This window comes from Temnothorax longispinosus, chromosome 11 (genome assembly GCF_030848805.1).
Source record: "Temnothorax longispinosus isolate EJ_2023e chromosome 11, Tlon_JGU_v1, whole genome shotgun sequence".
In the NCBI taxonomy this organism is placed as follows: Eukaryota; Metazoa; Arthropoda; class Insecta; order Hymenoptera; family Formicidae; genus Temnothorax; species Temnothorax longispinosus.
Window position 1 is genome coordinate 15,236,127 of NC_092368.1, and position 27,942 is coordinate 15,264,068.

At 31.7% G+C, this 27,942-nt stretch overlaps 4 protein-coding genes across 6 annotated transcripts; 2 read left to right on the forward strand and 2 right to left on the reverse strand.

Annotated features, from left to right (window-relative positions):
* Positions 1 to 408: 408 nt before the first annotated feature.
* On the reverse strand, positions 409 to 5,010 carry LOC139821987 (dynein axonemal heavy chain 7). The gene is made up of 8 exons (XM_071793467.1): positions 4,704 to 5,010; positions 3,864 to 4,158; positions 3,244 to 3,389; positions 3,005 to 3,158; positions 2,497 to 2,646; positions 1,298 to 1,486; positions 778 to 881; positions 409 to 699 (listed from the first exon to the last, which is right to left on the reverse strand). The coding sequence occupies exons 1-8, from the start codon at positions 4,946 to 4,948 to the stop codon at positions 426 to 428; spliced, it is 1,557 nt and encodes a 518-aa protein (XP_071649568.1). The 5' UTR covers positions 4,949 to 5,010; the 3' UTR covers positions 409 to 425.
* Positions 5,011 to 6,038: 1,028 nt separating this feature from the next.
* On the forward strand, positions 6,039 to 8,015 carry Mefts (elongation factor Ts, mitochondrial). 3 transcript variants are annotated; one of them, XM_071793229.1, is made up of 4 exons: positions 6,039 to 6,101; positions 6,697 to 6,852; positions 6,941 to 7,472; positions 7,561 to 8,015. In XM_071793229.1, the coding sequence occupies exons 2-4, from the start codon at positions 6,697 to 6,699 to the stop codon at positions 7,782 to 7,784; spliced, it is 912 nt and encodes a 303-aa protein (XP_071649330.1). In that variant the 5' UTR covers positions 6,039 to 6,101; the 3' UTR covers positions 7,785 to 8,015. The 3 variants fall into 3 exon arrangements, with proteins under 3 accessions (XP_071649330.1, XP_071649331.1, XP_071649332.1); XM_071793230.1 differs by lacking the exon at positions 6,039 to 6,101 and adding an exon at positions 6,108 to 6,601; XM_071793231.1 differs by lacking the exon at positions 6,039 to 6,101 and having other exon boundaries at positions 6,709 to 6,852; positions 6,925 to 7,472.
* Positions 8,016 to 8,086: 71 nt separating this feature from the next.
* Positions 8,087 to 13,685, reverse strand: LOC139821868 (uncharacterized). Its single transcript, XM_071793232.1, has 4 exons — positions 9,575 to 13,685; positions 9,389 to 9,504; positions 8,743 to 8,958; positions 8,087 to 8,448 (listed from the first exon to the last, which is right to left on the reverse strand). The coding sequence occupies exons 1-4, from the start codon at positions 9,681 to 9,683 to the stop codon at positions 8,296 to 8,298; spliced, it is 594 nt and encodes a 197-aa protein (XP_071649333.1). The 5' UTR covers positions 9,684 to 13,685; the 3' UTR covers positions 8,087 to 8,295.
* A 659-nt stretch (positions 13,686 to 14,344) lies between these two features.
* LOC139821416 (cytochrome P450 4C1-like) lies at positions 14,345 to 27,817 on the forward strand. The gene is made up of 12 exons (XM_071792419.1): positions 14,345 to 14,739; positions 17,354 to 17,460; positions 17,752 to 17,839; positions 20,260 to 20,448; positions 21,280 to 21,343; positions 25,404 to 25,530; positions 25,599 to 25,665; positions 25,943 to 26,037; positions 26,101 to 26,169; positions 26,692 to 26,869; positions 27,192 to 27,368; positions 27,434 to 27,817. The coding sequence occupies exons 1-12, from the start codon at positions 14,574 to 14,576 to the stop codon at positions 27,604 to 27,606; spliced, it is 1,500 nt and encodes a 499-aa protein (XP_071648520.1). The 5' UTR covers positions 14,345 to 14,573; the 3' UTR covers positions 27,607 to 27,817.
* The last annotated feature ends 125 nt before the right edge of the window (positions 27,818 to 27,942 follow it).

Here is a 27,942-nt window from a genome sequence, read left to right on the forward strand (position 1 = left end):
TCTCTTCTATGTGAACCTAAGAGATTTATAAAAAAATTAAATTTAACAACTTTTTTTTAAACAATTAAGTTGAAAATTTTTGGCGAAAATCGTAACTTTTTCTTCAAAGTCTCACAATTAGTTTAATTTTCAATATTAAAAAATTTTTTTAGGTTCACATAAAAGAGAATGCAATTATGTAACTAAAAAATCTTGGACCAAGTCGATTAGTCAAATAGATTTTTCTCTATCTTGTACGAGAATTCGAAAAACGTGGTTGTAGATATTGCTGAACAAGTTTCGAAAAGATTCGTTTTATTGGAGCCAAGAAAAAAATTGCAAAATCTATGCTTTTTTAAAGCGTTTTTTGTTGATTCTTATATCTTTAATTTTACGCAATTCATTATTTTTATTAGTTTCTAACTAATTAATATTAACTATAACATTCACTTCTTTGTCGTATTCTGATATCGGTCGACAAGGCGATGAACTAGAAGCCCTTCGAAACGTTCGACATTCTCCACCACGGCCCTAACGAAGGGCGCGTGGGAAACTTCGAAGAATCCCGCGAAGACGGTCCTCTCGATCTCGATTGGTATTCTTCCGGCGAGATCGTGATAGAGTTTAATTTTCTTTTCGTACTCCCCCAGCTTCATCCTCTCGTTCAACAAGAAAGCCTCCGTCCGATCGAGCTCCTCGTCGTTGTAGAGGTGCTCGTATCTGTAAGGAAAAAAACGGAGAAATTACGTTATCATACAGTTTATCACAGCCGCCTACGACAATAGGATCGATAAGCACTTTCTCAATTCTGCCATCTTCCGCTCCGGGATTATTCTTTCGCGATCGATCAGCTGATTTATCTGTCCCTTGAGCTGCTCCACGATGGGCTGCGATATCTGCGGCTGCGAAGCGCACAGACAACTGTATGTAATACTTGTATGTAGTACTTTAAAAGATGAGTATTTTATAATTCACGAATTATTATGTAAAAAATATAATTATACGTATATGTATATATAATTTCTTTGTTACATCATAAATCATAAATTATAAAATTGTGGTCTTTTAAATATAATTATTAGATATATACATAATAATTATAACAATTATTACAAAATATTTAAATTAAAATTATTAATAATAGTTTTATTATATATCTATGTATAAACAATGAATTAAATTGTTATTAGTATATTCTAAATAGTAACGTAATAATAACTTAAAAGATAAAGAAAAATAGTTTTATTTTGCAATTCTTATTTTACGATCAAAAGTTTCAAAATAGGAAATCAGTTCTCCACATTTTGTGATGCGAAACCTTGAGAAATTGTTGAGGCCCCGCCCAATCGAGATAGAGCTGCGTCTCCAATCTTTCAAAATTCCTCACGGCGTCGCATATCGCCTCGAGAATGTCGCAAAGTGATTTCTTGAATTTGTCGAAGGATGGCTGAAAAGCGAGCTCCTTGGAGACCACGGCGATGCTCACCTTAAAGCGACAGGCTACAGGCTGTAGAGATACACATAAAAGAAATAATGCGCTCTGCCGAACATACGTTCTGTCGAAGACTTTTCATGAGAATCAAAATAAAGGCAAAAATAAAAATCCTAAAAAAAGATATTATACATTAAAAATTATAATACTTGTTTATCTGCAAAAATCAGATAAAGTCGAAGTCAAAGGTGTAAAATCTAAAGGTGCGTTCCACTTATCGCTCGCAACGCTCGTGGAATCATTTCATCCTTGTTGTTTGTTAAATGTTAAACAAGGACGAAATGATCGATGCTCACGAGCGTTGTGAGCGATAAGTGGAACGCACCCTAAGAAAGCTAAAGAAAATTATTATTATTAAACAACTTTTTTGCTTCGACCGAACTGGCAGTATTTATTAATTTAACAAGCACGTTTGTGCTTGTTAAATTAATAAATACTGCCAGTTCGGTCGAAGCAAAAAAGTTGTTTAATTGTATCTCACTGGCGAAGAAAAAGTACCTTATTTGTTAAAATTATTATTCTCCTGAATAGTGCTCATAAAATCTGCAGGGAATGCAAGGTAAACATTAATCGAAGACTTTACATAAGAAGAGATATTAATTGCAAAAATAAAAATGCTAGGAAAAATTAATTATCACAATAATATCTATTTATCTGCAAAGAATAAAATAAAAGCCAAGCTGAAGGCTCAAAACCTAAGAGCTAAATAAAACTTTCTTTTCCTGACTACTTGTTCATAATATGTCATCTATTGTTTATTTTTAAACCTTTAATTGATTGTCGTAACATCTGGGTTACGCGCGCGCAAGATGGGGGCCCAAGGTAAAATGAGCAAGTGAGCCTTGAAAAGCCATGATAAGCAGAAATTGATGGAAATTGTGTCTCGGAGCGTTCCAATAACGCGCGTGCGACAGTATAAGCGGATAAGCGGAGGAAGGAAACGCCGAACGCGTGCGTGTTTCCCCGTCTGATGGAAATGATTTCACGTCGATCGATTGCGGAAGGCAGATATGTATATATTTCACCTTGCCGTCCGCGACGTAATTAACGAAATCCCGCAGAGAGCGCTTGCAGGCCCTTAAAAGCTGCGACTCCATCAGCTTGCCGGCGCAATCGAAGAATCGTTTGAACTGCTTGCGTCGCAACGGGCTCGGCACCATCTTCTTTCTGTTATTCTGCAAAGGAACGGGATAATGGAATCGATGGAAACGAAGAATGCTTCTCGCTCGTAAACAAATTTTTTATACGGATAATAAGCAAATTCAACAGACAAATAAACAAGGAAAATGAAAAGTTAAAATTGATAAGAATTAACTGTTAATTAATTTTAATTTTAATTCAGAAATTATATAAATAAATACTTAGATAAATAAGAAATCTAAATAGAAAGTCCATAAAAGCTCCAATTAACAGAGAAAAAAATCAGAAATAAGAATCGAGCAAAATAAATTGTTACTTCGTTTGATTTTACTTTTTAACGGAATGCCTTTTTTATCGACGTCATTATAATATTATTCTTTTCTGATGCTTTACCACGAGAAATATCTCTTGAATCCCGTTATACCAGTCTTTCTTCAGAATCCGCCGATTGGCAACGATCTGACGAGTGATTAAGGTATGAAAATTCGGCAGGTCCCAGCTTTCTTCGTGCGCGGCAACGTGCTCCAGATTAATCAGCCGAAATTGACTGAAAAAAATCATAAAATCCGTTTCTCGCTAAAACAGCAACAGCGCGAATCGAAGTGTATTCGTACAAATAATCGGATTGATACCTGTAATCGCGGACCCACTGTTCCAGCGTCATCCGCATACATGGATTTATTAAATACAGATCGGTGAACAAAATTTCGCGACAGTGTTCTATGTGTTTCCACGAGTCCGGCTGGATACATCGCTCATCCTTCTGAACCGCATCAAGCTGCAACGCGATCGGCAAGAATTAAATCGCTGATGACAAAAGCTCCGATCTCTAATATACTCTATTTTGGAGCTTACGAAACAAGTATTATTATGCTAAAAAAGGAAAATAAAAATTATTTAACAGCAAGTGTAAAGTAAAAAAAATTATTTGTTGCTACAATAATTATCTATATTGTATGTTGAGACAAAAAATCTCTCTACTAATAAATTATTTAGAATAGTTTCCATCTCGCTTTAAATTTATATATCTTTAAAAAATTTAAACCTTGCATTTTTTATATTGAAATAACACTCAATATATTTCTTATACTCTATCAAAATCTTGTGAATATAAAAATATTAAGTTTATCTTCAGTTGTCTCCGACCTGATTTGATTCTGAAATTGATATAAAAAAATCTAATTTATAATGCAATTCCTTTTTGGCGATGGCCAACCTCTGAAGGATGTTCCTCAGGAACACCTAATCTAACCTCGGAAGGATCCGTAAGCGCGAACTCGACGATGGCCTTCTTCATGTTCTTCGTGAAGTCTTCCTTGATCTCGAGGATCAGATCACTGGCAAATTCGGGAAATTTATCGCGCAGGCTGCCGGGAACCAGATCGAGTATCGCCTCGACGAAGACATCCTCGATGCTAACCGTGTGAATCGTATCGACTCCGTTGCAAACATAATAATAATATCTATTGATGTCCATGTCATCGCTCAGATCCACGTCTTTCTCTTTCTCCGATAGCTCTGGTTTCACTATCAAACCTACCATAAATCTATAATCGCAAGGAGATTCATTAAAGCTTCAAACTTCTTTCGAAAGAACTCAATAATTATTTATATTATTATTATTATTATCGTAATTCACATGATTAATAATTAATTATTCCACTTTATATTAAGTTAGCTTAACATTTATCTCTTTTAATATGCTCATATATTAAAAATCTTATAATTTAACGATTATTTTATTTTGTTAATTTTATAATCTTATTAAATTAAAGTAATTAAATAAATTTCTATTATTTGGATTATTTTTGACCTAACATATCTCTAAATGTGCTCACACATTTAAAATTTTATATATTTAATGATAATTTTATTTAACCAATTTAATAATTTTATTAAATTAATGTAATTAAATAAATTTATATTAATTGAATAATTTTATTTAATTAATGTAAATTTAAAATGATTACGGCAAGTTCAGATCTGACGGTACTTGAGAATTTATAGTTTAATTACTGACTGTGATCGCTAAGTAAATTCGAAGTTACTCTTAGAAATACAAAATTTCGGGGTCCCCTTTTGCTTTTCGTACCTGCGAAACTTCTCCTCGCGTAGACGTTTCGCTGTGTGAGGTGCAGCGTCACGAAATTTTTGCATCTTTCCCGTCTTCTTGATTAGCGCCTCTCCTTTTCTCTTACATCTTTTAGGACTTATCAAGTCCAATGGCAAGGAAAATAGTGGTTCCACCATTGTGTCGAGGATCTTTGGTATTAGAATCGCATCCTTGATGGACTCGCACTTTCGTGCCTTCGTTTCTTCCAAGCGAGAACTTTCCATGTTTATCGCAATTACGGACTATTATTAATGTCACACGAAGCGACATTTAACAGACTTTTAATGAATCTCTGAAAAATATACAATAGTATTTCACTGTGCGCGAAATTACAAGCTTACTCTCGACCTTTCTAGAATAATATATTTTAATTAGAGACATTAATTTTAAAACTTCGTCTAATATTAGAGTGAATAATAAGAATTAATAATTACTAACATTTGTATGAAGTAATTATCTAGCTGCATTTTATAAATATTCTATTTCAAACAGATACTTAAAATTTTATGTACAAGGTGTGGTGAAAAAAGGTGGTATACTAAATTTTAGGAGTATGTAGTACTCGTGAAAATAAAAGTCTTCATAAACATTACTCCAAAAACTATTTATTTCCGAGTTATAAAGCATTCGATGTATTCTCTGTTCGTTTTACGAGTATGCATTGTATAACGTATAATATTTACACACAACCGCTCGTATATATACTCTTTCACGAGCTTCTAAGGTTGACGAATAATGAACATTGAACGAATATTGAACTTGTGGAAAATATTCCTTTTCTACGTAGATAACAAATGTGGTTCATGCACGGTGGTGCCCCTGCGCATTTCCTCATGATTTTTATCATACAATTGTTGGTAATTATTTACGTTAAAAGACATTTTTTTTTTAATTTCAAATAATTATTATCATTTTTATTAAAATTTACATAATTAAAATTGAAAATATGACTTAATAAAACTCTAATAATTTTTATAAAAATAATATAATGTGATATAATATATGTAATAATATAGTAAAAAATAATAAAAATATAATAAAATATAAAATAATATAAATAAAATATATTACAATATATTTGTAATAATATATAATAAAATATACACAATAATAATACATACACAATAACAGTTATTACGTTGCTATAATATATATTTATAAAATTATTCTACATACTTAATTAAATTCATGATTGCAATATTATAATATAATTCATAATTTTTTTGAAATATGTTATACTGCAGATATTTCCACAGAATTTGAGCAATATATCTGCGTTTATTGGATTGTGAGATGAAAGGGGGCCCGAAAACGCCCTCTTGACGGAAGAATGATTACGGACCTGTGTTGTACTCTAACCTTTAACCTTCAAACACGGTGAGCGTTTTGCGTCGTTAAATCGCCGCGATATAGCTCTAAATTCGCAAAACTAGCCCAATCTCTCACGAATGTTCACTCGCTAGCATCTCGCGTGATTAACGGCTAATTTGCGATCCGCGTTCGCGCGAGCCACACTTCGCGTCTTCGTGTCATTCTTATATGGAGATCCGCAAACTGCACCCTCGGTCGCAGTCTCTAGGCAACGTGGTCGATCGATTCGGCAGAATTAACAAATCTCGCGAACCTCTCGGCGAAAAGACAATTCTCGCGTTCGCATATCTCGTTCATTCACCCCTTCGGCGAGAAGCAGTCCCGGGTGTGCGATTTTCCCTTTTAGGTTATGTCCCAGGAACCACCTGCATGTCGATTGTGGCAGTAGCCCGAGACCGAAACTACGCGAAGTGTCACAATGTGACTTTGATTTCTATGAAGATTCACGACCTGATCTTGTCTACGTGACATTTTCTTCCCTGTATTTTACATTCACATCAAACGGAGTTGGTAGCGCCAAGATGCAGCCGCTCAAATTAACGCATTTCCCTAAGTTGTTTGTTGTATCAGAAACTGGCACTAACATAAAGGTATTCTTCAGATGATTCCGGCCCAGATATTCCGATTGATCCACACAAACGGCCTGCTCTGGCAGGCCACGAACAAATCCCTGCTGGCTAAGCTGCGAAAGAAGACTGGCTACACCTTTGCGAACTGCAAGAAGGCCCTGGAGCTGCACGAGAACGATGTGGATAAGGTAAGAGGCATTCCACGACCGCTTCAGCATGCACCCCTGCGACTCCAATTGATTTATGACGGAACCTCTTAGTTTTTCCTTGCTCCAGGCTGAAAAGTGGCTGAGAGAACAGGCGCAGCATTACGGCTGGACTCAGGCGGCCAAGCTGAAGGGCCGCAACACCAGCCAAGGGCTGATCACGGTGACGGTGGACGGACATCACGCAGCGCTGGCCGAGATCAACTGCGAGACCGACTTCGTAGCGCGAAACAAGAAGTTTCATAATCTTGCAGAAGTGGTGGTCTCCACCGTACTGAGTCACGCGAAGTCCCAGGAGATTCAGAACGAAGTGCAGCGGACTATCTTTCACGCGGACAATCTCAAAAACCTCCCGGCCACGGATGGCAAGCCCCTGAGCGACCATTCCGCCCTGACAATCGGCAACGTGGGCGAAAACATCAGTCTGAGGCGCGCTCTCGCCATCAGCGTACGATCGCCGGACGTGACGTTGTTCGGCTGCACGCATCCGGCGCCGATGAATCCCATACCCGTGTCCTTCGGCAAGTACGGCGCCCTCGTGGCCATCAAGTGCGAGGAAAATGACAATATGCTGGGTACACAGCTCTGCCAACATATCATCGGTAGGTCTTGTTTGTGAAGACACTCGGATAGTTGGATCGAAAGGCGAAAAGAAGCGCAACGCATTCGCAACTGTTTTCTTCTTTGTAGGCATGGATCCGCAGAAGATTGGAAACCCGCGGGTAGACGAGCCGCACAACAACGCGGACGAGGAGCAGTGCATGATCTACCAGGAATTCCTGCTCGATCCTAGTCTCTCCGTGCAGCAATTGCTGGCGGAAACGCGTGCCGAGATCGTTGACTTCGCGCGTTTCGAGATCGGCGAGGAGCTTGACGAGGAGCCAACGCTGAAGAGCGTTCTGACTTGCGGCTGATGTCGACTGCCGATTGTTATCTATCGTTAATATTATAAGTTTCACGGTAATACACGATAGCTATTATTTGTATTATTTACATCAAAAAAGCGAAGAAATCATATGTGAAAATGGATTCTTGAGTTATTTATCTTTAAGAACGAACGTTTGAAAGGAACAGTCATTCTCAGTTTTCCCAGCTATGTACAGTGTATTGTATTGTAATAAAATCGATTATGATCTATCGTAAAATTTAAATTATTTCAATTATCCTTTTAACGTGTATCAAATCTTGAAGCTCTTGTCTTCTCACTGCAGTTATAGAATTATGTTATTATAGCAAAAAAAATTAAGAAATCGTGTAAATTATTTTTTTTTGCGCTCTATATATTTTCTTTTTCTCGATAAATGCGACAGAATATTTTACACGCGTCACCAACATTGTTCGAATGTTAAAATGTATTTAAATATAAAAAAATTGAATATAATTCGAAAATTCGAAAAGTATGTACATAGTCAAATAAGATACATGTTACGAAAGATCCTCGCGGTACAAAGCGCCCGCAGGAATTGTCTTCGCTTTGGTCCTTTTCAGTTTTCTCGCGAGCCTCACGGACTTCCACAGCCACATCCGGGAGTCCTTCTTCCAATAGAGCGCGATATCCGCGGGGGAATGCCTGATGCCCTGCAGGAAGACAAAATCTTAATATTTTCCTACGATCTTCAATATGTAATTCTTTTCTATACAATTATAATTTTTAAATTCGATATACGAATATAAAAAATCAAATATTCAAGAAAACTATTTCAAAATCTTGTCCTTACTGTCTTTAATAACATTCTGAATATCGTGAATAAACTATTTAATGTCTGTTTGAATTTCTTTGTCAATATAGGTTTTATACAAATTCTGAATTTTGAAAAATCAATTTGCTTCCCAAAAAGATTAAACAGTCATGGATAAATAAGAACATTTGACCTGGAAAATTAAGATTTCCGGTCCCTGGATCACCAATTGAAAGGTAGATTTTTCTCTCGTCTTGAAGAGCGGAACGGTTTGCTCCTGCTCGGAATCATTGAAGTAATCCGTTTGCACGTCGCTTGTTCTAAATCCTAGGTAATTCTTCGTCTCAAGCTCCAGATTTTCCAAAGCGGACGTGAAATTTCCAATGTCCTTGCAAATCCCAATTCCAACCTAAATCAAATAAATTCATTTAAAAAATAGTTTTCATTTTAAAATATTCATCTTGCACTATATAAAAGTATAAAATTGAATAATTAAAATGTACATTAGCTCGGAATCTTAAAAAAATTAATTAAAAATTAGATTTATTAATTTATATATTTTTCAACACAGAATTTATAACATATATAGTCTTTATCACTTTTTAATTCTTAATTCGTAATTATTTATATATCTTTGTATTTATTTGTAATCATTTTTGTATTCAATAAATTAAACATTTATCTACACGGCCGTTTTAATTCAAAATTAAAATAATGTAAAAAATGGAATTCCTTTAACTTAAAAATTGGAATTAAATAACAATAAAATAAAATTGTTATAATTATATATAGGATTAAATTAATTTATGAATATGTTTAGTTTTAATGTCTCGATAAACCTGAATTCCTTGAGAGCAAACGTGGCGATTTAAAGCGGCTACGGCGGTGGCGGCGGCAGCAGCATCCTTCGTCCTGGCCGCGGGATGATCGTTCTCATCCCACTTCAGGTTCTCAACTGTCCGGAAAGAAAAAGCGCACGTTGTACGTTAGGAAATTCGCAACGTCCTTCTACCTCGATATTATACCGCTCGACTGATCAGACTCCTCGTTTCGCCAATCCATCCTCGCGCCGTCGAAGGATGGTAAGACGAAGACAGCTCTTTGACATTTGTCGATGAGACCCGCATCCCGCATCCCTCCCGTCAGGGGAAAAATGCGCTGCGAGCGCACTTTGTTTCAAGGACCGAATCGAATCGAATTTATATGGCTTCAGGAAACTCGATACCCGATGAAAAGAGACCTTCCATCATGCTGGAGGACAAAGAATAATAATAAAAATATTATATATATATATATAACATAGTATAAAATTGTGTATTATTTTTTATGTCTTCTTTTGCCAGAAAAACGCATATTAACTACGTTGCACGAATGTATAGAGGGATTTTTAAGTCTTTGTTCAGCTTTAAACTTTCATAATTTCTGTTCTATGTACAATAAAATTAATTATTAAAAAAAGTAAACGAAAGAATTTAATTTCTCAACACACCGTTATTATGTTTTTACACTAACTACAATTTTGATGTTTTTCACAAATTAATTCCATCGCGTAGAAAACTGAGGTACCTATATACGAAAAAACTGCTTGCACATTGCTTCCTCATAGTTTTTAGTTTCTAAGTGTGCAAGTAGAAATTTTTTTTCTACTAAATTTTCTACTAAAATTTTCGAGTTTTTATATAGAAACTCAAAAATTTTATTTTGACCACTTTTCTAAAAAAATCGCTTTGTGGCAGTTTGAAAGCAATGCTGCTGATTACGAATATCATAGTTAAAGTGCGATTTTCTCATTATTTTGGTCGTAATACAGATTTTACGATTCTAGTAATAAATGACTCCTATCGACCCTTAAAGGAAAATATACTTTATTATAGTGTTTTTGAAAGCTCTCGATGTGAGCTAAATGTTCCTGCAATTTATTTTGGTGGTTTTTATAACCGATTTTCTTGATATGACAATTATTATAAGAACCTGACGTCCAGTCTGTATGTCTGTCTGTCTGTCTGTCTGACCGCGAACTACTCATTTGTTAATAGACCGAATTTTAAAGAATTATATATGAAACAGGGGTAGAATTTTTCGAAAATGGCGGTGGCGGGGTTAATTTTTTGTGACCGATTTTTTTAAACCGGTTGCGTAATTTTTCTAATTTTTCGGAAATTATTTGACCGAATTTTAAAGAATTATATATAAAATAGAGGTAGAAAAAACTAAAAAGAATGTGTAATAAAATTAGAATAATTGCTAATAATAAAAAAGTTTCCAATTTCTTTAAAAAAAAATGTACGTGATTGCTCTAATTTCCGCAAATTTTGAGATATCAAGCTAAAATTTTTTTTATGGATAATTTTTATGGATAATTTTTTGTTACCGATTTTCTGAAAACCGGTTTCGAATTTTTCGGAGACGAATCGAATCTTAAAAAACTATATAGAAAGTAGGGGTAAAATTTTCCGGGGATTGCCATGATGTGTGTAATTTTTCATTTCCGACTTTTTGGAAACCGGTACCAAAATTTGTCTAATTTTTTGAGAAATAAAACGTAATTTTTCGAGAAATAATAAGTATCTATATAATATCCGACAGCGAGTTACTCATTCATTAACGGACCGATTTTCTTGAAACCGGTGCAAAAATTTTTCTAATTTTTTAGGGACGGACCGAATCTTAAAGAATTATATAGAAAATAGAATTTTTTGGAGATCGCCATGATGAGTATAATTTTTCTTTTCCGATTTTTTGGAAACCGATACTGAAATTTTTTATAACCTGAAGACAAAGAAACAGTGAAAAGGAAAAGACGCGTATGCATGACTTTACTTCTAATGCATACTAGTGACTGTAAAAAGGAACCAAATAATCTACCAATCAGAATTAATTTTATCCGACCAATAAAATGTCAAGCTAAATCTGTAACAGATTTCCATGTTGAAACTAAAGATATTTTCAAATCAAGAATATTCTTTTTTTTCTGTGCGTTATTTTAGTCGCTGTATATTAATAATCTTGCTGTTTATAAGTTGCCTAATATAAGATAGGCGCGTTACAGATGTTTGGACCAGATAGCTTATTATTCACTATATGCAAGGGCAACGGCCGAATTGCGTGTACCTGTGTGTGGCCGTTTCTCGATTGTCGGCAACTTGCATGTGTCATCAAACAACAAAAGATACATCTCTTTTTCTTTAAATAAGTAAAAATTATTATTTGCGAAATTTATGTTGTTTTTATGTAAATCATTTTAAATCTTAGATATGCTATTATATGAAAAATTTTTTATGTCAAAACTTATCGCTGTGTGAAATGTATACCTAATATATGTATATGATTTCAGATATAAATTTATAATATAATAATTAATAAAAAATTTTCCACACAAATTTCATGATTTATCAATTAAACAATGCGTAAAATGCGTGAAAAATCGTCACCGCGTTTTGACCAAGGATTCTGGTTGATGTAATTCTAAAAGTGATGTAATTTTAGATGCTTTGATATAAGCATGTTAAACCAGTGTCGAAAAAGTGAAAGGGATGCGACTCCAGATAATATAAAATATGTATGAGAGACGTCGACGTATCTTACGTATCTAACATAATAGTAAAATTTTCACATTTGGATTTTGCGTCGCAATATCTCCGCTCGTAGGGCACGTTGCGGAAAAATAAAAACATTTTTCTTTATATATTGACCCCAAGCTATCGATCAAGCCTACTTAGAACTTGATCCGTTCACTCGTTATATGAGATCTCAACATCTCGAGTACTCGGAACTCGTCCGGTTGCGTAAAAGAGTCACGGTCGGTCTCGCTCCGCATACTTGGCGCGAGACACTACCGTGATAATTAAGCGCGAGAGACACTCCTTGATAATTAAATTTTATTGCGAAAAATATTACCTCAGCTAGATTTCGAACCTTGAATCTACTTCATTCCGTAAATTCCGTATAACGTATTCGATCACTGAGGCATGTGCTTTCAAGTCTGACAAATTTAGTCGGCGCGCAGTCAAGATTGGAAGATATGTAAAATAGTAATAAAAATAAAACTTTCGCGCATCAATTGGGGACTGCGACAAAAACAAGGTTGTCAAGAACAAAGAAGAAGAGGCAGAAGCATGGCACGACAAGTATAATTAAATATTAAAACCTGTAACAATTAAAAATAAATGTGCACACTAAATTATTAAAAAAATTAATGCGTCTCACAAATTATTTAAAAAATAAATATGTATAATAAGTAATTTGATAATATTTATACGAATATTTATATACTCATTGACTTCGCCAGACGAATTCACATTGCAGTCATAACACGTATGTACATTAATATGTCGTACGCGTAACGAGAGCGAGAGAAATAAATGCGAAAGAGATTCTCCCACTTCGCCTAATTAAGAATAACAAATTTTTAGTTTCGCGAGAATTCAGAAATTTGTCGACAGTTAATACCGCGGAGAGATGTGCACAATTCCCTGCGGGGCCCTTAATTTCCGTACATCTGCAAAGTATACGTTCCGAGACGCGTGGAACGGCCGGACGACAGCGCAGTTCGCCGGCACACTTGTGGAAATAATGAAATATGCAGAACTCATCGGCGTATGTTAATCCCGAAATTATTAATAAATTCTGTAATGTGTCGCGTCGCATCGCGTCGCGCGATAGCAGGCCCACGAGATGCTTTTCACGTCGCACATGCGTTGTTGTTCCCATTATCGGGCCGCATGCACAAATATCACGCGCAACATGTTGCAAAGAATTTCGGCGCGGGCCGTTGCGTAACGTCGCGCGCGCGAAGAAGCTTGAAGGACGTGTTTACGACACGTCGTTAATTTAATATTTATCTCGATTCATTTATATTGTTTGTTTCTTTCTCGCTGTTCCTGTTTCAGTTCGCACTTGAAAAGGGCTCGAATCTTGAGCCGAAACGTCGTGCATTTTTGTACATATTGCGCCAGTTAATCGAGAAATAAATTGAATTTGCTGATTTTATTCACTGGCGGACGAAATTATTACCGATAAATTATTTTTCAATAATTTTTTTAACTGTCAGGGAGACGATCAAAAAATAAAAAAAATTTTGTTAGAAACTTTCAAACTTCCAATATACCACAAAAAATTTTCGTTGATGTGTTTTGTTTTGTTATCGAGAAAATAATTGTTTAATTTGTGCGTACGCGTGAATATTCAGTACTCTGTGCGGCAGCCACGTCTGTACGGTGAACGCTCTCGCTCGCTGCACGGCGCGCTAGGCGAACTATGAGCATTTCATTTAAATAATTAAACTTTATTGCTTTATTTTATTACGTGGCTGAGGTATTTTTTGTCGCAATAAATTTAATTATTTAAATCAGATGCTTATATAAGTATCACAGGCATGTCCGTTGATTTCATATGACGAGTCAGTTAGACGAATAGACCGCACTTGAGAAGGGCTTGAACCTTGAGCCGAAACTTAGTGCATACTTTCTACTTTGTGCCAGTTAGTCGAGCAATCAAATAATATTTATGTTCTTATTTTGAGGTCTTAAATTCATATTTTAAGTTAGGACATTTAACACCTTAAAACTCACTGTATTTTAACTTAATCAAACTTGTATAAATAAAAGAAAATACAAAAACAAAAAAATTATATTTATATAAAAGAATATACATTTTTATATTATATAAAAGGATATATTTTTAGATAGGTAAAAATATAAAAATTTACTTACTTTATTTTCAATAAATATAACCAAAATTGTAACTTTTTGACATTTTGCATCAATTTTTTTAAAAATGATGCGATAGCAAAATTGTGAAAGCAGATTCAACTTTATAGCACATCAAACTACTTTGGTAGATACTACGTAGTCTAAAAAAAAAGATTTACGCAAGAATGTGTTACTAAACTCGTCAGATGGCTTGGGATTTGTTGGCTTGGGCGGGGGAAACATAATAAAAGAAACACGAAGTCAATGATATCCTCATTCGGACAGTAATACTTATATCAAGTTAAACTAATACTTTGCATGATCATTAACTACAATGTTGTTTGAAAATAGTGTGTTGATTTATCTGGCAATTATTGTTATATGTTACTTTCTTTGGAACTTATACCGCCGAGTGTTTTTTATTAGAAGGCTAGATACTTTACCAGGACCTAAAACATGGCCATTTATTGGTAACTGTCATATGTTGTTGGGTTGTGAAGGTAATACTTTTAAACTACATATATATTATAAATATTATCAAACTACACAAAATTTAAAAATTGGCATTAAAATTTTCTGAAGTAAATATCCCAAATAGAATTAATCATGATTATGACAATTATTAATTTAGTATAATGACTAAAGATGAGATATTGAGTTTAATATGAATGTGTAAGGCACTATTTTTTTCCGTCAAATTAATTCTTAGATATTATTTTACTCCAGATATTATTTTATTAGAAAGAAACTTTATAAAATTAAATTATAAAACTTAATAAAATTGTGTATAAAATCGGATGTATAAAAATAATATCAACACAACAGAATTAAATATAATTAAATGTTTTAGTTAAATGTATATAATTCAAACCTTTCATGAGCGCTTCTAAATTTAAAAATATCTGAATAAAATTAAAGATTTTCAGTATACGTGTATATGTAAGAAACATAATTGAAATCATATTTACTTAACAGATTATAAAATTTTTTTGTTATTGTTTTAAGTTTTAAAGTAGAGGAGACCAGGGCTATCTGTTTACGTTTTTTGAAAGTTTATTGAAAAATTAATAAAGATATTTGGCTGAACATTTTAATGCTGTAATCTTTCAAAATTTCCATTTAAAACAACGTAATTAGAATCGTTCATCTGTTAACATTTTAAAGAGATAAATTTTTTTAATAGGCAAGTTGAGCGTATATATAGACAGATGGTCCCGTATGCGGCCACATTCGAAAAGCTATCTGTTCACATAATGAAAAAAATATTATTTATATTAATTTTTATACTTATTTATAATATTATTTAATTATTATTATCAAATATATAATATTGAAAAAACTGCCTAATCAAAAGAGTCAAAGTAGTAGGCGTTTTGCGTAGGCTTTCTGATAGGATTCCTGCGTAAAACTAACTTTTCTTTATTTTCGGTGGCATCAGACTGATTTTGAGTCCGTTGCAAAATCAATGTGATGAGTTTCTTTTGTCCCCGCAATTATCTAATCCTTTTTCTTGCATTTGAGGCATTTACATTTCCTCAGCAGCGTTTAAAATAGAAAATACTAAATAATTTAAGACACACTCATATATTTACTTGACATATATGCGCACTTTTAAACGTAAATCACAGAATCAAGATAGTTGCTCGTAAATCACTTTTTTACAGTAGCGAGTGAGAATCCAAACATTTATTCCCAATTCCAATGCTGTTTTTGCGAAAAGCTTCTCGCTCGATTTTTATTCTTTTAATCACTCTAACTAAGTATAATTTTATTAGGTACACTGAGAACTAAAAAATAGTAATAATTACTGTATTTTTGCTTACTCTCAACTTTTAGTCTTTCTTACAGTAATCATTACGCACTACTACAGTAAACATTCTCCCAGTAACTAGTACGGATTTCACAGTAATCATTACGATAAAGACCAGTAATGATTCCGGTGCAATATTTTAACGGAAAAAAAAAATTTTTTTTTTCAAATGGTTTTTATTTTTTTCTAATAATTTTATAGTTTAATTTATATTCGTCGTTTCGCATATATCCTATTTTATTAATTAAAATTACGCACTGTTTTACAATTTTTGAAAACATATTGACGGGATTTGAACCTAAGATTCCGGAATGACAGCCTAATATGCTAACGCTGAGCTAACAATCTATTCTACAGTAACTATTATGAATCTCATATATCTCTAAACTGCTCTGAATTCGCGCGATAGAACGAATATGGAGAGCCAACAGTAATGGTTACTGAATCGCACATTCTGAATAATGAAACTTTTCAGTAATTATTTCTTTTTTATTATTTCTTTCATAGACAGTATCGCTTACAATCTTAATCTTTAGATATTACTGTGGTTTTTAGCAGACATTACTTTTTTTTTAAGTGAGCATCTGTGTATTTATTGAGATTAAAAGATGAGAATGAACGAAAATTCAGAGACTTACTGTTTTTCGATTCTCAGTGTATGTCAATTTTATACACCTTTCTTTTGTAGTTACGCACCATTATTTACAAAAAAATAAAATTAATTATTAAAATGTGTGGACAGATTGCCCCATTAAAATAAGACATATAGCCCCGACCATTTTATAGTCTTTAACACCTTGCGAATTTTAGATTATGCAGACTTAAGATTTGACGCTTCTCATTTGATAACTATATATAATAACTGATAACATTATGAATTGCTTGCCTTAATTTGAGTTAAATTGTCTTGAGTTAATTGACTAACTGTCGCACAACAATTTTTTCGAAAAATGTGAATAATTATTTTTACTTTTTTTTGTAATGCATATTGCGTCTGTGAAAAGCATCGCAAGAGAACAAAAGCTTCGAACTTCTGAATCTCTTGTGTAGAGCTTTTTTTCAATTATTTGTTAAAATGGTAAAGATATCTATCTCTTAACACCTGAGATAGCACTGATAGCAGTACTATGAACACATAGCTTTCGTAGAGAGATAGCCCCGGTCTCCCCTACTGAATAGTACGCGTGTATCTATATATGTTATATATGTACAATTAAAATATAAGTTATTTTTGTTCCTGTAATAATAACATGTAAATAAGTAATCTCACAAAAAATATCTCTAAGATATACTAAAATTTTTAGAATTTTTGGATATCATATTGAAGATGACAGAAGATTACTCATCTCCTTTTCAATTTTGGTTGGGCAGCAAGTTGTTCATTGGAATTTACGAACCGGATGACGTAAAAGTAAAGAAAGAACGTTCACTGCAATACGTTTTTATTATATCTTAATAAGCATCAGCTATAAACTATACTTTATATAAATTATACGTAATATGTATATAAGTTATTAATTAATGTTAGTAATAAAGATTATATATGTATACATATATAATCTTTATTACTAACATTAATTAATAACTTAAATAACTCTGATTAGTTTACAACTAATAAAATATATGTTAATTATGCGAACGAAACAAACGTGCGAACGTCACTACAATGCAGTGAAAAATAAATAATTTTTTTATGTTTTAGACTATCTTACAGAGTAAAAATTGTATAGATAAAAGTATGCTGTATAAAGTTGTTCCTCTACTTGGTATGGGATTGATCACTGCTCCTGGTAAGATATATCTACAAGAGTAAAGCATTATACTATAATTGCTTTTTAAGTACGTAATTTATAGTTACTTTCTTTGTAATTAATTTAAGGAAATAATTATAATTTATTATTATTTCGTAACCGTTTATATTCTAGCTGCATTTATAATGTATTAAATGATATACCATAAGTCACATGAATATACGAGGTGTCCCATTTAAAACAGCACGGTCGAATAGCTCATAAAGGAAGGGGTTGATGAAAAAATATTTCAGATAAAAGTTGTAAAGTTGCTCGAAGGGGGCCAATAGATGAGTTTATTAAATTTTTGGTTCGGAGCACGTGTTGGGTTCAGTAAGACCCAAGCCTAATTTTTTAAGTAAAGATTTCTATTTTTTAATATTTCATCGTTTTCATACTAATTAATTTAAACAACTTTTGTCTGAAACACTTTTTTTTATTTGTCATATATTTTTTAAGATATTCAAGGGAAACTTGATAATTTTTTCAATGTTTAGCTTACGACATATGTCTATAATTGCTTGTCGGAGGAAAAAGTGGTACATGACATTTTGACATAATTTGGTCTAAAGAATGTGCTGTTAAATGTGCAATAATACCTCAACTTTAAATAATTGCGTATATAAGTACAAGAAAAGCAGGCTAAATGAGAGCCAGATGTAGTAATTAATACGCAAAAGTTTAGCCCATTTCTCTTCTACTCGTAGATTTCCAACAGAGCCATATATATCTAATGTAATTGTGTATACATCTCTTTGGAGCTTCTATGTATGCACAAATATTTAAAAAAGTTTAGGTGTTATTGCAAGAGAATATTCTTGAGACTAAATTAAGTTAAAAAGTCCTGTACCACTTTTCCCTCCAACAAACAATTGTCGAAATATTGTAAGCTAAATATTGAAAATGTTACCAAGATAATTGGCACACGCGAAATAAAACTCATTTTGTTTATATGTATACAAAATGAGGCAATAATTATTACTACCTTAAATATCTTTGAATCTATAAAGGTCTAGAGAGAAAGATTTTTGTAATTAAAATTGCACTGTATGTACGAAGGGAGTTATCATATGGCGATAATAATTTTTGTCCAGTCACTTCGGAGATATCACGGTCAACTTCATTTTTTAAAATAAATTTTGTTGTGAGGCAAATTTTGTGGTGTCGACGGTTCTTCATTGCAACATCGAGCTGCCAGCGCAAGTTCACGGAGAAAATTTTATAGTAAATATTACTATGGTGTCGCACTAGCTGCGGACCATCGAGGAATTTTAAGTTAAATTACTATGTTTATGGTAAAAATTACGTTATTTAATCGTTTTTAAAACAATAATTATAGTATTTTAACTTGAAATTCCTCGATGGTCCGCAGCTAGTGCGACACCATAGTAATATTTACTATAAAATTTTCTCCGTGTTGCGACAATTGCCAAATATACCTGAGGTGGCATTCCAGGCTCCGGGTCACCAGGTAAGAACCCGGTGCCGGCCCTGAGCTCCAATTCAAGGCGCGGCACAACAATTTGATGTTTTTTTTTTTTTTAATAATATGAAAGAGGAGCTGGAAAAAATTTAAAAACTCATGACACAAGATTATTGAACAAGATTAAAAATAAAAAAAACGCTAAAAAATACATTTTTATATTGAATGAAAACGTTTAAAAAAGATGTTCTAAGTGATGGCCATCATTATCGATGCAATACTGCCATGGATTCTTTCGATCATTGATTTGCTTGCTCTTCTAGTAACGTCGGGAGTTATTATAATATAACGTTTGTTTTTACGAGTAATTAAATTACTGGAATGTCAACAAAATTCAGTGCGAGCAAAAAATTTAACGCATCCTAATCGCATTCAGCCTGTGATCGGAAGAATCCAGTGTTGGATCGATAATATCACTTCAAACATCTTCTTTAAAAATAAATTTTATTTAATATAAAAAAATATTTTTTATCGTTTTTTCTTTATTTCTAATCTTGTTCAATAATCTTGTGACAATCTTGTGTCGTGAACTTGTTTTCAGCTCTTTTATTATATTATGGAAAAAAGAACATACCGAATCCATTTAAAGAATAAAGCTAACTTTGATATCTCCGAAGCGCCTCCGCCTAGACAAAAATTATTGTCGCAATATGATAGCCTCCTTCGTACAATTTTGGTTATACAAATCTTCCTCTAGACCTTATAGATTCGAAGGTATATTTAAGGTAATTGTCTCACTCTGTATATAGTTACTTTTATACTATATTTTATATTATTATAGTTCTTTTATATTGTTTATAATTCCTAATATTGTTTAATAATACTACTATTAGCAACGCCAATTTCTTGAACTATTTCTTTAAATTAAAATCTCTAATACTATAAGTTCTTTTAAATATTGTGATATTATTTATGATGCTTTTAATAATTATTTCAGAATCCATATGGACTCGAATGAGAAAACTTACTGCACCAACATTTAGTGCAATGATGTTGCGAAATTTCTTTAATATATTTGTTGAACAATCTGCAATATTTACACATCAATTAGAGAAAGATGATCTAAGTGGAAACGAAATTATCCTTCAAGAACAAATATCACATTGTGCTTGGAGAATAGCATGTGGTAAGATTACATAATTTGATATATTTGTATTAACATACAATAAAATTTGTTCGAAATTATTACAAAATACAGTTTTTATATTAATAGAATACTTGTAAATGCTATTAATTTTAAGTTAAGATTAATTTACTATATTAAAAAAATTTTAGTACTATATGGAAAAAATATTTATTATATATATTTGTATATATAATACATTTTAATTATTTCAAGATTTATATTGGCTGCGTTCGGGGAGCGCGCTATTGGCGCTATTTGCTTATTCTATCCTTGTTTTATACCTAATGAGCGATAAAGATAAAATGATGCAATAGCGCTAATAGCGCGCTCCCCGAACGCAACCATTATCTATGAGATTACTTTCTATAAGATATTTTACTGATAAAATTTAAAAAGTATTTATTATATAATGTTATTTTTTAAGCAATTGATTATTACTCTCACGTGCTTAAAAACAAAATAATTTTTTATCTTTAAAAGAAACTATATTGATATATCTATACTAATCAACAAAAAATAAAAAATATATGTCAAATACTCAAATTGTTAAACTTTTAAACCATATTTTAAAAAATGGCAATATAATTTTAAAGAACAAAATAACGTGATTTTTGGTCCACAGAACGATAAAAATAAAACATTTTTACATTAAAGTATGAGCTTCAAGCATCAAAATTATTTTTCAATTTTTTGCGGAGATAATTTTTAGCCGAGTTCTAGCTGTTTGAAAATTAGACAGTGTATTCATATAATAAAAATTTTATCGTTTAATCGATTGTATATTAATAATATTTCATATAATAAAATTCTTTTTATGTTATTACTATAAAGATTCTATGATGGGTATCAAGTTGGAACCAAATAAAAACAATGACTATCTAAAAGCAGTTAAAAGGTATTAACATTTTTTTCTATTCTAAATGCTCATAATTAATAAAATTGTGTAACATCAATATTATTCAATAAGGGAGACTGGGGTGAAGTCGTCACTATTTTTTCGGTGCCGATTTTTAACAACAAAACAAATAATTTTAATTAAATGTGGTATACCGTTGTAAAGAGTGAACCCTTAGCTACAAAATTTATACGGACATTTTTGGTCTACGTCGCTTTGTTCAACTGGTATAAAGTGAAAACGACAAAGGTGCAAAAATTGAAATGTCAAAATTGCCGGGGCGAAGTCGTCACTTCATTCTCGAACTGAATTTTAAATGAAAATTCATAATTCCAATCATGAAAAATGATTGAATACATTTTATTAATTATTTTTTAATAGAAAAATGGAAACATTAATTAAAAACACGATGGCGGAAAATAATTACAAGAAAAGCGCACACACTTATGTGCCCTACGCTCGCACGTTTTTCGTCAGCTCTATTCTGTCATCTCTGAACACCACGCAGCACATATTATCCAAGTTCTCGCCGGAATCTGACCACTGCTGCTTCTTTGACTTTGATTTTCACCGGAACCCTCCATGATAGGGCTTGGTGATGACTTTGCCCCGGATACAAGTTTCAAATTTGGTCGCTCATGAAATATTAGAAATCAATGAAAATAAAAACAAAACTTCACTGGATTCGTGTTCAGCATGCATTACTCTTTAGAATCACTTACTTTGAGATTCGAAGACACAATATATAATATTTAAGATATTACAAATTTTCGACGCGCAAAAAATTTTACTTTTGACCTCCGAACGTTTGCCTTGATAAGAATCACAACATGGCACATAATCTCACTAAACTACGTTGGTCACATGGGCACCATAAGCCGCGCTTACAGTATTAATGGCGACATACAATGGTAACATATACAGATTTCGAGATAATTGCAATGACGACTCCGCCCCGGTGACAACTTCACCCCGGTCTCCCCTACGAATAAATCTATTTGAATAAAATTTTTATATTTTCCTAAAAAAAAATACATTTGTATATATACCTAAAAAAAATTTTGGAGAAATTTATTTAAAGTTAATTTTTGCTATACGTAAATTATATAATATTTATCATGTTACTAAACAAACTATATTTTTTTTCTACAAAAGACTATTCTGTAACGCAAAAATTTAAAAGAATCTGAAACTTTGCGTAATTATATTCTATATGTATATTAAGATGTCCTAACACTTCTAACAATACAATGATTTTTTATTTTTTATACAATAAATCGGTCTTATTAGATTTTAGGTCTAGGGTCAGTGTTGGGCCCAGTTAAATTTTCTAAATGGAAATAAAGGGAAAAGTGATACAGGACTTTTTAACTTTATTTGATCTCAAGAATACGCTGTTGCAAAAGTTGGAGTACTGTTGCAACAGTATATTTTTGAGATACAATTAAGTTAAAAATTCCTGTACCACTTTTCCTTCTCGACGAACAATTATCGAGATATCGTGTAAGCTAAATATTGAAAAGTTGCCAAGTTTTCCTTGAATATCTCAAAAGTATATGTAAGGCAAATAACGAAATGTTTCTGACAAAAGTTATTCACATTAAGTAATAGAAAGAAATACAAGAAATAAAATGATACAATAAAGTATGGAGATTTTTATTTAAATTTTACTTGAGTCTTACTGGGCCCAACACGCGCGCAGCAGACCCAAAATCTAATAAAATCGTTTATTGGCCCCCTCTGAATCTTCCAATTTTTATCTGAAACGTTTTTCTAATAAACCAATTCTTTCTGAGATAATTGACGGAGATGATTGGCACACGAAATAAAACTTACACTGTATTATAGTTTTACGTAAAAAATTTAAAATATGTATTTTTTTTACCAGAATTTATACGAAATATTATATTATTAACTATATCTACTAATTTGGAACAAGAGAAAAAATATCTACAATTATTAGATACGACCTGATTTTCATTGAAAGAAAAATTTTATAAAACATTTGCAAATGTTTCTGATATTATTATGCTTTTACATCTTAAATTAAATTTAATTTGCAAAATCCTATTTTAAAATTATAATTGTTTAAAATCATATAATTATCAATATATCACCAAAGATACAATCCGTTTTTTATATTATAAAAGGTTGTAATGCATGTATGTAATATACATATAAAGGTTATTTACGTAATTAGACTTTACATATTGCTACGTATTTAACATCGTTGCGTGTATTGCAAAAACTTACAAAGAAAAAAAAATATATACGTGGTCTGTTTAAAAAGTAATAAAACTGAATTTTTTTCTCAATAACTAGTAACACTGTCAAAACGAAACTACAGTGGATCGAAAGCTACATTCATACTCTACTTTTAATTAAAATTTCAAGTTGATAACATTAACTTGTGATTCTACATTCATTTGTTTTGTATAACTGTATGTTTGAGTGATGCGCGTCATGAAAATGGAACATAAGAAAATCGAGCAGCGTTATGCGAAGTTTAACATAGCAAATTCTGTTGTCAAATTTCAGGATAACGTGACAGAGAAATATTTGAGAAGTTGACAGTGGTTTGAATCACCAAATTGTTTATGTCATTGTTGGTCCAGAACGGGATTCATTTTTATAACTTCACCGTCATCTAAAAATGCCTTGTGCCGGGTATAGAATTTGATCTCTGTAAGTCTGTTTCAACTTCTTAAATGTTCCCATCGCATTGTCCTAGAGTTTGACATATAATTTGGTTACATAACGCTGCTCGCTAATCGATCTTATGGCGTCACCCAAACATACTGTTATACAAATGATTGTAGAATCACAAGTGTTAATGTTATCAACTTAAAATTTTAATTGAAAGTAGAGTATGAATGTAGCTTTCGATCCACTGCAGTCTCGTTTTGACAGTGTTACCAGTTGTTGAGAAAATAATTCAGTCTCATTATACTTTTTAAACAGACTACGTATGTATATAAACTGTAAACCATCATCAAACAGCGCTGGGTAAAACTAGTATAAATAGTGTACGTCCTTATCTTATCTTGCAAAAATAAATACAAGAATTATCTTATATTTTGCAACACAACTTTATGATACATGGTTGAATATGGCGCAATATAAGCTTTAATATAATTTTATAACTTAAAGGTTTTTTTATAATATTCAAAAACAATAACGAGTGTTGAAGGCATTTTTGAATAATTAAGATACACTATTGTAAAATACATTTAAAATGATGAAATTTTTATTTAAGCTATTTTTTCATACCTCGTTTTTCATCTTCTCGTTTCGATGACATTTACTTAGAAATGCAAAAATCGATTCTCTTTAAAGCGTCATCTACAATACACAGAGTAAGCGTAGAGTAAGGAGTAAGAGTAGGCAGGAGTAAGCGTTATAGCCTGTTGCGTCCTGATTGTCTAAGCGTAAGTGTAAGAGTAAAAGTAGAAGTAGGAGTAAAAAATAAAATTAATTTATTTTGCTTACGCCTTTATGCCAGCTCTCTTAAACCAAAAATAGCCCTCTTACGCCTACTGTTACTCCTTACTCCATGCTTATTCCGTGTATTGTAGACGACGCTTAAGAGTAGAATATTTTTATTCCTAAAACCGCTTTGTAGCAAAAAAAATTATTTTGTGTTATTAGAACTTAGATAATGCGTTTCGCATTAACTGATTGCGATACCATTGTATACGCGTGCATATCCGATATTGTAATCAGCCCATTGCGATACCGCGTCGTTGCGTTCACATTAACTATTATATGAGTCACTGAAGAGGGCTCGATTTAGGGCCGAAACGTTTGATTGATCTTAATGTTTTAATGTTTTGACTGCAAATATAATTTTTCCGCATATTCGATCCTGCGTCGGCTCTCATAGCCAATTATTTCTTAACTTAAACTTAGATAACACATATATAATTATGCAAAGTTTCACGTTGTTTCATTAAAAAACAATGTTTTAGGTAAACAAATTATTTTGTGTTATTTGGACTTAATACTCTACATATATAATTATGCAAAGTTTGACATTGTTTCATTAAAAACGATGTTTTAGGTCAAAAAATATTCTTTCACATAGAATAAGGAATACATCATTATTTTCTGATGTTATATTCAATCTCACTGCTTTGGGAGGCAAACAGAAAGAAGATACAAATTTGGTGTATTCTCTTACTGATGAGGTATATGATAATTATATTTGTTAACATTCTGAATTATTTTGTCCATTATGTAATTTATTATTATACAGATGATACAGCAACGCATACATAAACTAAATAGTTCGAATATACTCGAGGATGAAAATAATCAAATTTGTAAGTTTATCACCATTTTACATAAAATATGATCTTTATGAAAATGCAGCGTTTGCAAAATGACAACAAAATTAATTGCTTGAAGCTGTCCTTAAAGCAATATTAAAATGCTATGTTTTACTTTATACATCGTACGTGTAAGAAATCGTTTTTTCCTAAATTTAATTTCAATTTTTAAGTAGGAAGTATACAATTTAATCTTAAAGTTTACTAACACAAGATTAAATAAGTGATAAACATTTTAATTCATATTCATACTATTCGTTATATAATATAGATAGAACGTGCTTCGATATCCTGATGGAAGCATCTCCCAAAGAAAATTTCACGTCAGAGCAGATTCGCGATATTGTAATAACGATGCTATTAGCGGTACGTACAATATTTCATGATATTTATAAATAAATAAATATTAAAATAGTTATGTACCCATAGGCCAGTGACTCAATCAGTATTGCGATGAATTTTGTTATCTTCATGTTAGCAAATTTCCCAAAAGTACAAGTATGTATGTTCATTCCAAGACAATTGAATTTACTAATTAAATAAACGAAGCGTTGTAAACTGATAATTTTAAAATATAAAAAATAATTAAATAATAATTAAAACAACATTTTTTTATTATATTTATTATTTTATTATAATATTTATTATATCACGTTTGTGTTGTGATGTTTATCACCGTTTTGAATGAACCATTATATTATTATAGGTTTGTTGTTAACCTAATTTAACTTGTAATTGTATAAATATTTACAAAAATATCTAAGCTTATAAAGAAATTAAGTTAATTAACATCAGCCTTATATAAAACGTATATTTAACAATTTTTTGTATGTTTGTATTTGCAATATGCATAATATTTTATTAAGATTAAATATTTTAATAGAATTATGCAAATATCTAGATTAGCATATATTAATAGCAACACTTCGTTTATGACTAAAATAAAATCTAAATGCAATTAATAAAAAGTCTATTAAATATTATTTGCATTTATGTAAATTAATATTTCACGTCATAAAGGAAAAAGTACTCGAAGAACTATTGGAAATTTATGGTACAGAAACGATAAAATCTGTACCAATTAAATATGACGATTTACAAAAGATGCATTATTTGGACCGAGTTATTAAGGAAACAATGCGCATTTTCCCTGTTGTTCCTATAATTGGAAGACAAGCCAAAGAAGATTTAAAAATAGGTTTGTTTACTTTTTATAAATATAAGCAAATGTATATTTATTGTTAACTTCTCTTCATAAATAAATTAAAAATAATAAGAAAATTGAGAGATATTTATTTCGATATTTAACAAATTGCAAAATTACAAATGATATTATTCTTATTTTACTAACTGTAAGATTAAAAAATAATAAAATATAGACATTCAAATATCCTACATGAAATATCGCTTTGTCAGTTTTATGTACATATCCATTATATAATAACAATTTTGAGTTGTACTATTTAACATTATTAAGTTTTTATTGTAGTAATTTTAGTAATAAAAAATACATATTTTAGGAGAAGTTATTTTACCAAAAGGAACAAATATTTTCATACCAATTATTAAAATGCACCGAAACGAAAAATATTGGCCGAATCCATTAATGTTCGACCCGGACAGATTTCTTCCAGAAAGAATAAAAAGTCAATCGTATTATTACATACCTTTTAGTGATGGACCGAGGAATTGCATAGGTAGTCTTCAATAAATCACAAAGTATTATGATAAAATTGATTTACATATAATTGCAAATTTACAGGTATGAAATATGCAATGATGTGTATGAAAGTTGTCTTAGCAACGTTGGCACGAACATTCGTATTCAAAGTAAATAAAAGCGTTAAGATTGATGAAATAAAATTGAAGTTTAGCACGACAATATCTACAGAGAAACCTTTAAAAGTCAAACTTGAGAAGCGGTATTTCCAATAAAATAATGTAAGTATATATGTAAAGATTATGTTAAATATAAGAGATTATATATTTTTGTACAATATTCTTCGCACGCGCGCGCATATATTATGTTGATGCATACATTAGGTTGGCTTCAATTTAATATTTTTTTTACTTTGTAATATTGTAAGAAGTGGAATGTAACAATAAAATGTATTGAAGTAAATCTCTCTCTCTCTCTCTCTCTCTCTCTCTCTCTCTCTCTCTCTCAAGATTTTTAGCTTTTATTAATTTTTAATGCGTTTAATTCTTAACAAAACGATTAATTTATTATTTTAACTTATGACTATAATTCATGTTTTTAGAAACTAAAAA